The sequence below is a fragment of the Brassica rapa genome, chromosome A09 (genome assembly GCF_000309985.2).
Source record: "Brassica rapa cultivar Chiifu-401-42 chromosome A09, CAAS_Brap_v3.01, whole genome shotgun sequence".
In the NCBI taxonomy this organism is placed as follows: Eukaryota; Viridiplantae; Streptophyta; class Magnoliopsida; order Brassicales; family Brassicaceae; genus Brassica; species Brassica rapa.
The window spans coordinates 24,132,468-24,145,053 of NC_024803.2; the positions used below are offsets into that span (position 1 = coordinate 24,132,468).

General features: G+C 33.5%; 2 protein-coding genes across 4 annotated transcripts; both read right to left on the bottom strand.

The window, feature by feature from the left end:
• Positions 1-6,176: 6,176 nt before the first annotated feature.
• On the bottom strand, positions 6,177-8,131 carry LOC103840021 (pentatricopeptide repeat-containing protein At1g34160). 2 transcript variants are annotated; one of them, XM_018654517.1, is made up of 3 exons: positions 7,889-8,034; positions 6,631-7,797; positions 6,177-6,536 (listed from the first exon to the last, which is right to left on the bottom strand). In XM_018654517.1, exons 1-3 carry the CDS (start codon positions 8,032-8,034, stop codon positions 6,227-6,229), a joined length of 1,623 nt encoding a protein of 540 aa, XP_018510033.1. In that variant the 3' UTR covers positions 6,177-6,226. The 2 variants fall into 2 exon arrangements, with proteins under 2 accessions (XP_018510033.1, XP_009114753.1); XM_009116505.3 differs by having other exon boundaries at positions 6,631-8,131.
• Positions 8,132-8,316: 185 nt separating this feature from the next.
• On the bottom strand, positions 8,317-12,385 carry LOC103840022 (tRNA pseudouridine(38/39) synthase). 2 transcript variants are annotated; one of them, XM_033281262.1, is made up of 14 exons: positions 11,314-12,385; positions 11,174-11,243; positions 10,965-11,106; positions 10,848-10,893; positions 10,660-10,770; positions 10,373-10,454; positions 10,181-10,277; positions 9,993-10,053; positions 9,769-9,899; positions 9,269-9,386; positions 9,062-9,185; positions 8,874-8,981; positions 8,705-8,782; positions 8,317-8,604 (listed from the first exon to the last, which is right to left on the bottom strand). In XM_033281262.1, the coding sequence occupies exons 1-14, from the start codon at positions 11,374-11,376 to the stop codon at positions 8,543-8,545; spliced, it is 1,293 nt and encodes a 430-aa protein (XP_033137153.1). In that variant the 5' UTR covers positions 11,377-12,385; the 3' UTR covers positions 8,317-8,542. The 2 variants fall into 2 exon arrangements, with proteins under 2 accessions (XP_033137153.1, XP_009114755.1); XM_009116507.3 differs by having other exon boundaries at positions 10,965-11,104; positions 11,184-11,243; positions 11,314-12,377.
• Positions 12,386-12,586: the final 201 nt, after the last annotated feature.

Sequence of the window (12,586 nt, forward strand, 5' to 3'; positions counted from 1 at the left end):
TAGTTGTTTCTGACTTTCTTCAATTGTATTTAAGAAGTTAATAAATTTTATAGAAAATGAGAATAAAACTACTGTAGATTGTTTAGCTGAAATTTAAATGTTGTAAGCACCTGGTAAATTAAATCAAATAAAAATATATAACTTCAAAATATAGTATAAATTATATAAATTAATATTAAATAAATTAATTAACAAAAAAGTAACAATTTGCACGAGTCTCAGACTTGACGGATTCAAAATATAACACAATTGTTAAGATAATAAGATAATGTACTGTAAAAAAATCCATTGTTGTGTGGGTCTGCTCAAATATGGTTCCATTGAAATTATATAATAAAAATTAGTATTAATGTTTTTTATAATTATAAAAAAGAATTATTCACTATTAATTCAGTCGCTAATTATTATTAACATTTCAAAACATTTTTATTTATTTTTTATCATTTTACATCTAAAACTTATTTTCATTATATAATCCATATCTTACATACATCAAATTATCTAACAAGAACAAGATGAAAACCAAAGTTTAGATTGATTAATATATAAACCATTACAAAAAAAATGATTTTTAAAAAAAATTACATAAATATTTTTTTAAAATATATGAATGATAAAACTGATTTTTTGGTAAATTAATAATATATCATATTTACACCATTAATAATTACAGAGTTTTTATTGAAGAACAACTGAAAAGACATAATTTGGTATTTATGTATCTTATAGGATAAAATATATTATTGATATGAACAAGTTTATTGATGAGAAAGGTTTTTATTACTGAATTTAAGATTAGGTTCCAATAATGCTTATGATATTACTGACATTGTGGTGATTTTGTATCTTGGCAAATGGTAGTTTAGAGTACAATTTTTATTAAGTGTTTTTCACGTAAAATAAGTTATTTTGATTACAAATAACTAATATAATGGCCGCCCCAGCGTTAGTTCTTATTAGATACATAATTTGGTCTATAATAAAGAACATATTTTTCTTAATTTATTTCTCAATAAAAAAATACTAGATCTGACCAACTGACCATCCTACCTCCTATATGTTCTTAACTGAGTTGTGGGAGAGCAATATAAGCATCGTGCTGCTAAGCGAAGCGGTGCCAGAAACTTCTCAAGCTCAAGCATTTACTTTTCTAGTTAGAGACCAAGGCCTTGCTCTAGCCCCTCCCCCCCCCCCCCCCCCCCACTACAAGAAAACATGACCTTAAAGACTACAATATTAGTAGCTAGTTGGTCGTAATATGGGCATTACGACCAATTAACTTCGAAAATCGATTGGTTGTTAGAAGCTGGTCGTAATTAATTATTAGAGGCACATTGGTCGTAATATTACGACTAGACATATTAGTTGCACACTAGTCGTAACCTTACGACCAATTTACCTCTAATGTCGATGTTTATTGGTCGTAAGGTAACGACCACTTTACATCGACTTTAGATGTTCATTGGTCGTAAACTTGACCAACTATTATTTATTTATTTTCAAGTTTTGTATTTATTTACGACCAATGAGAGACTAGCGGTCGTAAAGGAGACGTAAATTTACGACCAATGGGGGACCAAATAATATTACGACCAATTAGGGACTAAATAATTTTTTTCATTTACGACCAATTAAGGACTAATAGTCGTAAAGAAGAATTAAAATTACAACCAATGTGGGACGAAATCCTTTACGACTAAGTTCATATATAATTGAGCAAACATGATAATAAGTTATATATTATTTGTAATGCAATAAAAAGAGTTTAATAATATAATAAAATACAAACACTGTAACATAATCAAACTCGATCACTCGTCATCAGAAAAATCATCCACTTCATCATTTTCTTCAAATTCATCTTCGTTGGCTTCGTCTGTTGCATCGTCTGGAAGTTCTTCATATCCCTGGTTGTGTGGATCAAAAAGTAAGATATCATTTGTAACTTGCTCATGTACTTCTACTTCATTTATGTCATCTTCTTGTAAAGGCGGTTGTTCATCAGTCAAGATTCGGCCCCGAGGTGTAATTTTTATAGTGGCTAACCAAGATATTCCAGATTGTCTGATCCTCGGGTATGGAATAAAACAAACTTGGTCTGTTTGAGATGCCAATATGTAGGGTTCAAATTTTTTGTACCTCCGTGTAGCATTTATATCAACAACTCCAAACTTGCTGTACCGAACACCTCTATTGATGGTGGGGTCATACCAGTCACATTTGAAGAGAACGCATTTCAGCTTCACCAGGCCGGGGAACTCCACTTCGATGATCTCTTGTAAGATTCCATAGAAATCAGTTTCACCTTTCACACATACTCCATAGTTCATTGTTGCTCGCCGACCTCCATATTCGTAAGTGTGAAAAGTGTAGCCTCGTGTGAAATACATAGATGCTGTGGTGACCTTAGCGACCGGACCTTATATCAATTCGTGAAACCACTGAGGATAGAATGGATCATCATAATCAACCTGGATCATCAACATATATATAAATATATAACTTCATTAATTATATAATAAATAACATATTTACGTTTGATAATAACTTAACCACGAATGTGCAACTACGTTTCTCGTAAATTGGTCGTTAATCAGATGGTAGCTTGTCAATGTAATTTAGTCGTACATTTACGACCACATTACGACTACCTGAAAGTGTGGTCGTAAATGCGAAGTTAGTTTACGACCAATTTACGACTTAACCTTTTAGTAGCAAAACTACGTCTAATTTACAACGGACTTTAACATAGTCATAAGTTAGACGTAACGTCGAAGTTAATTTAAGACTACACATTTGTAGTCGTAAATGGTAGTCGTTACTCGCACGTTTTCTTGTAGTGCCCTTAGGAGTTATTACTTCCTTGGTAGCTTAACACATATATTTTCTTTTGACGGAAAAAGGTATGTTCATTTGATCTTGATCTTTGTGGATCGAAAAAAGATCAAGATCATTTTAACAGAAATATATATAAGGATAAAAAATGTAACCAAAATTATCATTTCAGATTCTTCGGATCATCATGCGATAATTTTTCAGAGACATATATACTTGTTCATGAAAAATTAGTAAAGGCTAAAATTGGTAGATAATCTATTGCAAGTTGATTTTATCTACATATTTAATCATGCCACATTATGGCTCCGACTGGTGACATGTAGTATTGAAGTCTAGTTGCAATATGTGTTACAATTCGATGTAACTTGCAATAAAAATTATGTGGTAAAAACTGTAACTTTGTGTGGTAAGTTTTGCAGTAAAAATTATAGTTACTATTTTAGTAAAACTGATGACTGGTAACATTTTTGATGTACAAGTTGCAGTATAGTTTTTAATAAAATAAATATAAGTATAAGCATATAACAATGAATTATTATTAATAAAAAATATTAACCTATTTAAAAATAAATAAATAATAAAAATAGTTTTTAATATGTATAAAAATAAATATTAACAAAATATAAGTTGCAATATATATTTTTCTAAGAACTATACTTACTGATGATATTATTTATCTGATATCAATAACAAATTAATTTATAAATTTCCAATCAAAATAAAATTTACAACTAATAAGATTATGTAAAATAATAATTAAATAATTCAAAAATAGGAACAAGAAAGAGAATAAAAAAATTACCTAACACAAAACTATGTGAAGTGTATAATATTGTTAAAAATATTTCCAGAAATAAGAATAAGATATTGCTATGGTGGTTTTGGAAATACAAATAATATTCTATTTACAAACAAAAAAAATCCAAAACGTATAACAGTTTACTGTTTCAGATTTATTATTTTCACTTGTATTTTAGACAGAAGCTTTAATTATATTTGTAACTCAAATCCTAAAACATAGGATTGGTCATGATGTTGCATTAAGTTTTGATTTAACAATTTTACAAAGAGTGTAAATCAAAATTGTAACTCAAGCATAATACATGATAACTCAAACTTGAAATCAAAAAATTAAATTTAATGTATGATTGGTGACATTTTTGAGTTATCTATGAGTTAAATTCTTAACTCAATCTAAATCAATGTTACCACATGTTACCAATGAAGAGAGAAAGACGAAGTAGAAGAGAAAACTAGGAGGAGAAAGAAAAGTGCTTCTTCCACCGACGCAATACTTGCTGACCACCGTAGTATGCATAGGCTAGATCTTGTGGTGAGAGAAAACATTAATTTGAAAGTTTTTTTCGTGAAAATCAAAAGTTTAGAATAAAATTAATTAAAATTCGGTGTTTTGATATAGTTACTGCTTACCATCTTAACAGACATGAATCTTACATTCTCTTTTGTTGCACATACCCAACATAAGTGGAAATAAGAGGAACGAGTAGGAAATGAACATAGAAAAATAAAACTGCAGGAATGAAAAAGAATGGTTGTTTCATCCCATATTTAACAATGAATAAGTTTGTTCTTTATTTCTCTATAAAAAAAAAAGGAATGGTAGAAAATGAGAAAGAAAAATTATTCTTTATGAGTTATGATTTTTTTAGAAATGTTACAAAATGCATTATTCCTCATCGTTCTTTGGTCACCATTCATAGTGTTGAGTATGTGCAACAAAAGAGAATGTAAGATTCATGTCTAATATAGCTGTCAAGAATCAAGATGGTATGCATTAACTATATCAAAACACAGAGTTTTAATTAATTTTATTCTAGTTCGATGCACATTTTGTTTCATCAAAAGAAAATGTCAACTTGGCGTTCGATTGTTTTTTTTCTCGCCAATGCTTGTTAAAATGGAATATGGTATGATTCTTTTCCTTTTTCTGAATAGAATGAATGATTGTTTCATCTATATTATTAAAACTCAAGTACACAATTGGAGTGCGAGGAGATTTGAATAGGATTATTAAAAAAAAATTGGAATGTTTGGAAATATGGAATGGATTGTAGTCTTTTAAAAAAAAGTTTTGTTTAGAAACAAGGATAGTAATATTAAGAAAAAGTAAAAAGCTTATGTTATTAAGAAAAACTGAAAGTCCGTCATATTATACGAAAATATCTATTTGGGCCAGTTTTAAAATATACAAAAATGAGTCAATCTAATTGTCTAAAAATTTTTTTTTCTAAACTAACCATAAAATAAAATTTAAACTTTATATACATATTTCAAATAAAAATAATAATTCAGAGTTGATTTATATCAAAAATTGATTCAAAAATATACATATATTCAAAAATAGATTTTTACTAAACTATTTTTCAATAACCATTATAAAAAAATATTATCAATATATAAGAAAAATACAATACAAAATCCAATTTGAAATACCAACTCAAATTATGGTTTTTATATTTCATATTAAGTTTTAAAAATATAATATATGTAATTATTTATACGATGGTACATATAAAATACTATTAACTATATGATTACTTATATGATGGTACGTATAAAATACGATTAATTATATGATGACAATATACAATATATAATAATGACTAGGGATGGGCTTTCGGGTACCCATACGGGTTTGGTTATGATCGGTTTGCGTTTCGGGGTTTTTGGGGTCAAAGATTTCAGCCCTATTAAGATGTTTCTAAATTTTGGTTTGAGTTCGATTTGGATCTTTGCGGATTTGGTTCGAGTTTGGATAACCCATTTAAATTATTTTTAAAGTCTTAAATCATTATATATTTTAAATTTCTAAAAATCTATAAATAAAATAATATATTACCTATAAATTTGAATAACATATGTCATAATACCTAAGCTTAATTGGCTTGATTTAAAATTTTGGATACAGAATCAATAATTATTTTAAGTATGTTTGGTGATTTGAGTATACTTTAACTATTTCAGATATTTACGTTTGACTATCTACATATATTTTCAAGTATTTAAACCAATTTATAACTCGCGCAACCGTTGGGATAAACCCTAAATCTTTGGATAGAATTTATCGTATTTAAACAAATTTCTAAATAACAAAATTTTGAATAATTCGAATATTTAATCAATTTAAGTTCGTGTTTGGTACTATATTTTCGGATTGGTATTGGTTCTGTTCCTCGGATTCATTTTGTCAAACCCTAATAATTACATTAAAAAAAAAATATCAACATATTTTTCAAAATATACATCCGCGCGCCTGCGCGGATCAAAGTCTAGTTGTCATTTATAATTAGTGTTTCTGTAAAAAGCCTAGTCCAAGATTTTGGTTTAAAAGAAACATACTCATCATCGCCTCTTTTATTTTGTAATGTCACCAATAATCTTTGCAAGAACAATAGCCATCTTTGAACCTATGAAACCGAACTCTATCCCTAACAATAATCTCTCTCTTGTAAATCTTCGAGATATGTTTGAAGACAACATGACAGTCCCCACAAATTCTCAAATTTTTTATAACCCTCACCGGAGTCTCCTCTCCCGCACCTTCCACCCACATCAATCCATAAGCCACAGCCAATTTCTCGCTGTGATAACACAAAGCGTTCTCTTTCTCTTCCTCTCCAATGTCGTGCAACACAAGTCCCGTCTGCGCCACGTAACCGTCTTCCCTTATCTTGAACCTAATCTCATCAAATCAAAACACAGGAAAAAAGTAAACCAAAAGCAATAGAATTTGCCATTCTCAGTTGTGTACTAATTGCAAAATATGTGTACCTGATCTCATCGATCTTCTCATAGATCTTTCTCCACTGTTGATGGCTCTTATCGCTATTGTAGAATTTATGTATCGTTCCTTCAGCTTCTATGTAGCTGAGACCGGGAATCTTCTTCACTTGTTTGGTCTCCATATCATCTCTCACTCGTCCAACGTCCTTCCACCGTCCCTGCGCTGCATAAATGTTCGATAGCAACACGAAATCCCCATCGTTATTAACACCCAACTCAATCAATTTCTTAGAAGCTATCTCAGCCATTTCTACGTCCTTGTGAATCTCTGAAGCTCCAAGAAGGCTTTGCCATAAAATAGGATCCGGAACCATTGACATTGACATGGAGCATATAATGTCGTGGGCTTCTCTCAGCTTTCCTGCACGGCCTAACAGATCAACCACACAGCCGTAATGCTTCATGTTAGGCTCGACTCCGTTACAAGCCATGCTGTTGAATATTGATGTACCGTACTCCACTAATCCCGCGTGTCTGCACGCGGTTAGAGCAGCTAAGTAGGAGACATCATCAGGCTTGATGCTGTTGTGCTCAAGTTTCTGGAAGATCTCTAATGCTTTGCGTGCTTCTCCGTGCACAGCAAACCCCATGATCATAGTGTTCCACGTAACAATGCTCTTCTTGCTTGTGAACTGATCGAACACTTGAAAAGCTTTATCCACAAAACCGCATTTTATATACATATCAATGGTCGCGTTGCTGACAAAAACGTTTTGATCCAAGTTTAGGGCTTTTACGTAGCCATGGATATTTTCACCTTCCTGAATAGCACCCAAGTGAGAACAAGCTCCCAGAGCAGCGACAACAGTTACTTCATTTCGTTGAACTCCTTCCAATTCCATTCGCTTATACAGCTCCAACGCCTCGTGAGCTCGATTCCCAGACGCTAAACCTGCGATCAAAGCGTTCCAGGACGCAACATCTCTAACAGGCATTTCGTCGAACAGCTTATGCGCGCTTATCAAATCTCCGTTTTTAGAGTAAGCATCAAGCAACGTGGTGCAGAGAAGCGCATCTGCGAATAACCCACGACGGTTGATCTGAGCGTGAAGCTGGGCCGTGGCGGAGGAGCAGAGCGCACGCGCGCAGGCTTTTAAAGTGAAAGAGCAAGTGAGAGCGTCGACTCTACACAGAGACGATGACAACATGGAGCGATACCACGAAAACGCGAGCGACGGCTGAGAACTGGCGGCGTATCCGCGGATGATTGCGTTCCAATCATTGGTTAAAGGTTTAGGGATGCGGCGGAAAATCCGTACGGCGAAGGAGAGGTCTCCGAAGGGAGAAACGGCACAGCGATCGAGGAGGCGAGAGCGGAGGAAGGAGGACTGGAGATGGCCGGCGGTGAGCAAATGGGAGTGGAGCTCTTTGATGTGGGAGAAAGTCACGCATCTCTGTATCAGCGTCTCCATGTATACTCTAGCCATTCCATTTCAGGCTTCACCGAAACGAATTAGATTCTAGTTACTAAACTAACTATGACTCTGATAAGTCTTTGATGTTGTGTTTCAGTTTCACCGCGCGAAGCCGTTTGGTTCCGACAGACTTCTTCCCGAGACTAGTAAGGTTTGCTGATTTCGTTTACCAGAAATACATTTTCATCAATGTTTTGTTACAGTTTTTTTTTTTTTTTTTTTAAGATTAGGTGTTTGTGTTCTTCTCACAGTTTTAAAATAACAATATAGAAACTGTTCATAAGCAAACTGTTAAAAGAGAACAAAACAAAAGTTTGGAACCAATATGAATCTACATAAAATCATGAATAGACTCGAATCATATTATAATGAAATCAAAAATTTATATCAAATCATAAATCCTCAATCAACTACTACAACAAACAAATTGAGAAGCCTTTCTGTTCTTTGATGGTCGCCGAGATGATCCCGCTTGGTCGATTACACTACACAGGACATGTTTCTTCTTGTCTGGGTTTCAATTTCGCAGATCGTTCTTCATACGAAGCTGCAGAAATAAATACAGAGGATCATACATGAGCTCTCCATCTTTGCATCTGTACATGTTTGCAGTGAGATATAAGAGAGAGAGAGAGAGAGAGACTTACGCTCAGTTGGTCGAGATAATAGAGGAACGTGTATTGCTGCTTTCTTCTTCTTTTCTTCAATATTACATGAGATTTCATCTGTTAAAAATGAAATTCTTTTTGAGTTGATTCTCTTCTTTCATTGAACTCAGGTTACTACTAAGGGTAAAGGGGGAGACTGATACCGTACCATTGCCTATAGGTAAACAGTTCCGGAGAGCCTCCTGGAAAATCACGGACTCTAGTTGGTACGTCAGCGACTCTTTCTTGAAATGAGATCTCAATGACTCTAAAGCACCTTTTAGACATAAAAAGAAACTGTTACGATCATTTAGCTTCTGAATCTCAGGCCAAGATATCGTGAACAAAGCGAATTACCTGAAGAACAAATGAAGTTCACATTTTCGAATTCGCATGTACGGAGGACTAAGGGGATCTCCGAGGCCAAGAGGTATTGAGGCTTTTTTGGCGTTTTCTTGGTGTCCAACAATGTATCTATCACCTGAAAATATGAACCCTTTTAAGTAAAAGAGTTGGATTGAGCTGAAAAGAAAAGAAAAAAACATGAAGGCGCCTAAAACTTACATCAACCGATTCGACGCCCTGTCCAATCATGAATAGCACAGCGACCATGGCGCGAACCTGGTGCCAAAGGAAAGCACTGCCTCTCATTGTAAATGTGCAAAGCTGATCACCCTCGTGACTTCACAAGAAGAAAAACAAGTACATCAGAGGTTTTAGGACTAAATGGAAAAAAAAAAGAGACAACAGTAAAATGATCAGAAAGACAAGCCAGAGCTTAACAATGGGTGCCATTGTGCCTAATACTAATAGGATGCACAATTTATTTGTTTCTATGATTATGTCAACTGTTAAAATTTTCCCAATTCATGTCATAAAACCCTATAGTCCTAGTGGGTGTCTACCATTAGTTCCTGAAAATCTCATGCGGTCTTAAGCAAAACTCTTAGTTGACCTTAGCCTTTCTAGCATCCAAAATCAGTTAGTATACTCATGCAGCCAGCAGTAATCAAATTTGGGAAACAGAAAACTTGCTTAAATGTGATTTTTTTACCAAAGCCGACCTATTTTGACAAGGAGAGACATCAAAGAAAGTAACACGTCGTGTATAGCAATGCACATTTGCAACGTCCATCTTGCAAAAGTTCCTGAAATCATGCTCTCCAATGAACTTCTTGCCAGCAATGTCCATGGCCTATAGGAAAACACAAATCAAATTAAGCATCTTAGATTGTTTCTATCATGAAGTGCTTTGACTTTATATCACAAGTGTAGAGGATCACTGCACCGAAAGATTTAGGTTTTGTCTCCAGAAGAAATATTTGTATTCTCTAGCCGAGCAACTAAACCTGTACCCAAAGAAACAAAAAGGTAAGCGTGCACCTTCCAACAATAGTTCAGAAAGTACTCTGGAGTCTAAAAGGATGAATAGCGCATGCACAACTAGACTGAAAATGAAGAAGGCAACGCTCATACCTTGCATGAAAGTCAACGGGAACGGGAGACCATCCCAAAACTCGGATGTCATCAGGGAGAGCACGATTCAACACTCTTACATAATCATATTCTGGTCCTAAACAAGAGAGAGAGAGAGCAGATAGTTACATAAACACCATTACGAGAGGGGAGAAACAACTAGACTGAGTTACATTCTCAGAGTAAACTTACTTGCATTAATTTTCTCATTAGCATGGGCTTCAGAGTCTATAGAAGGAGTCTTGAGTCTGGACCTTAGAAACAAAGCAATCACCTGAATCAACAATAAAATGCGTATATGAGTACTGGTTCCGAAATGCTACACTAGAGACACTAAACGACCAGCATGATGAGAAATAGATTTCTAAGTTGGTGAGATTAGAAGAATCTATGTAAGATAACACACAAGATCATTCGCCAAAGACAACTGGTGTTATACACGGATAATACAATCAGAAGGAGATGCTCAAGCAGCTCACCTGACCTGTTGAAGAAACACCTTTATCTGTTCTCCCGCACCTGGAGTAATTAGACTCCTTAATGTCACCAACTAAAAGCCGTGTCCTTTCTAGTGCTTTGAAAATTTCTGACTGCAACAGGAAGTACACACGTTACTCATGTTGTAAACACAAATCAGTCATCAGAGAGAGAGAGAGCATAGCCATACCTCAATACTTGGTTCCATCTGTGCTTCGGCAGAAAAGCCATAGAATCTACAACAAGAAAAGTTCATTCATTCATTCATACGATTAGGAACACATGACATGACATGCAATCATACTACCTCTTGCCAAAATACATGATTTTGAGAGCAACATATCTCTTTGAGATAAGATGGATGGGTATGCTTTTATCAGCTCTTTTTCTACCTCTCCTGCTTCTCCTAACTAAACTCCCAGAATCTAACACAGGCACATCATCATGCTACAAAAAAAAAGGTAAAGATGGAATACATGGACAAAATCTTAGCCAAAATAATAGTGAGAAGCCAAATCAAGTGCACCTGTTGGCATTGGCAGCTTGAAACCTGTGATAGCAATTTGGCATTCTCCGCCTCTAACTCCTATGTAGAATAAACAACGAATCAGAAAACCCTAAGCTGTGAAGAGGAGAAGCAGTGCGGAGATGCTAACCTTGACGCGATTACGGAGAGACGCTAATTCGGAGTCTCGGCCATCGCCGCCGGACATAGTCATTTGTTTCAGAGGCGGGATTAAAGAAGGTTATGACTTCCGAGATTCCCGACGCCGGACTAATAGGAGAGGAAAGAGTTCAACGGCGGCGTCGAGAAGAGACGCTTTCGGCGGGTCTTCGGATGTTACATATGTTTCGCTATTTTACACATTACTCCCTACCGTATTTTTGTCTTCTCTGTAAGCCCATTTAAATTTCTTTATTGGAAAAGTGCACGCACTTTATACTACTTACAGTGGGAAATTTATCAACTGTTTCTTAAATATTAACAACGGTTTATAAGCTTACAGTGGTTTGTTGGCAAATTCAGTATTGAAACTTATGCACCGGGGTTGAGAAAAAAATGGATTCTCTTTGTATGACGTAGTAAATATTGATTGGACCAATATTTAGAGAGAGACAGAATTGCATTAGACTTTTTTTTTCATCTCAATTATTTCATAATAATTATAATTATATATATAAAAAAAAGTTATCTCAAAATTTATTATTTTTCGTACTCTATAAATAGATACTTGTTTCATTTCATTTGAACACAGAAAAATGTCATCTTTTTACTTATAATACGTAATCACAAAAGCATAAAGTAAAAATATGAATAAAGTTGGTGGGACATGGTATTGTAGGTTTTTTTTTAAACAAAATGATTTGGAAAGAATAGAGATTACATGTGTATTGAATTATGATGTGTAAGAAATAGAATGTGATGTGTAAGAAAGAAAAAATGATGTAGAATGAAAATAAGGTGTTGTGTAACCAATGTACATAGTCTAACACTAATAAAAAAAATTCACAACAAACTAAAAACACCGGGAAAATCGTATAAAAAACCTCAAATTGTCACTTACTAGCACTTTAAATTTTGAAGTTCTTTCACTAATATTTTTAACTTTCAAAGTGACATCAGGTAAAAAGATGATGTGTTAGTTTCTTTAGAAAAAAAAATATTTATTTAATAAAATAAACGAAAAATTAAATAAAATTCAGAATTCCAAAAAAAAATCAGCAGTTTTAATAAAATATAATAAACTTAAATAAACATTCATATTTTTAAAAAAAAGTTCTGAAAACAAAATAAAGATTTATAAAATAAAAAGAATTAATTAAAACTCAAAAATAATTAAGACCAAATTAAAATAAAGAAAAACTAAAAAATCGTAAATTTTAAAGAAGAATGAAAATTCAAATTCAAATTCGAGATATTTTTTTGCC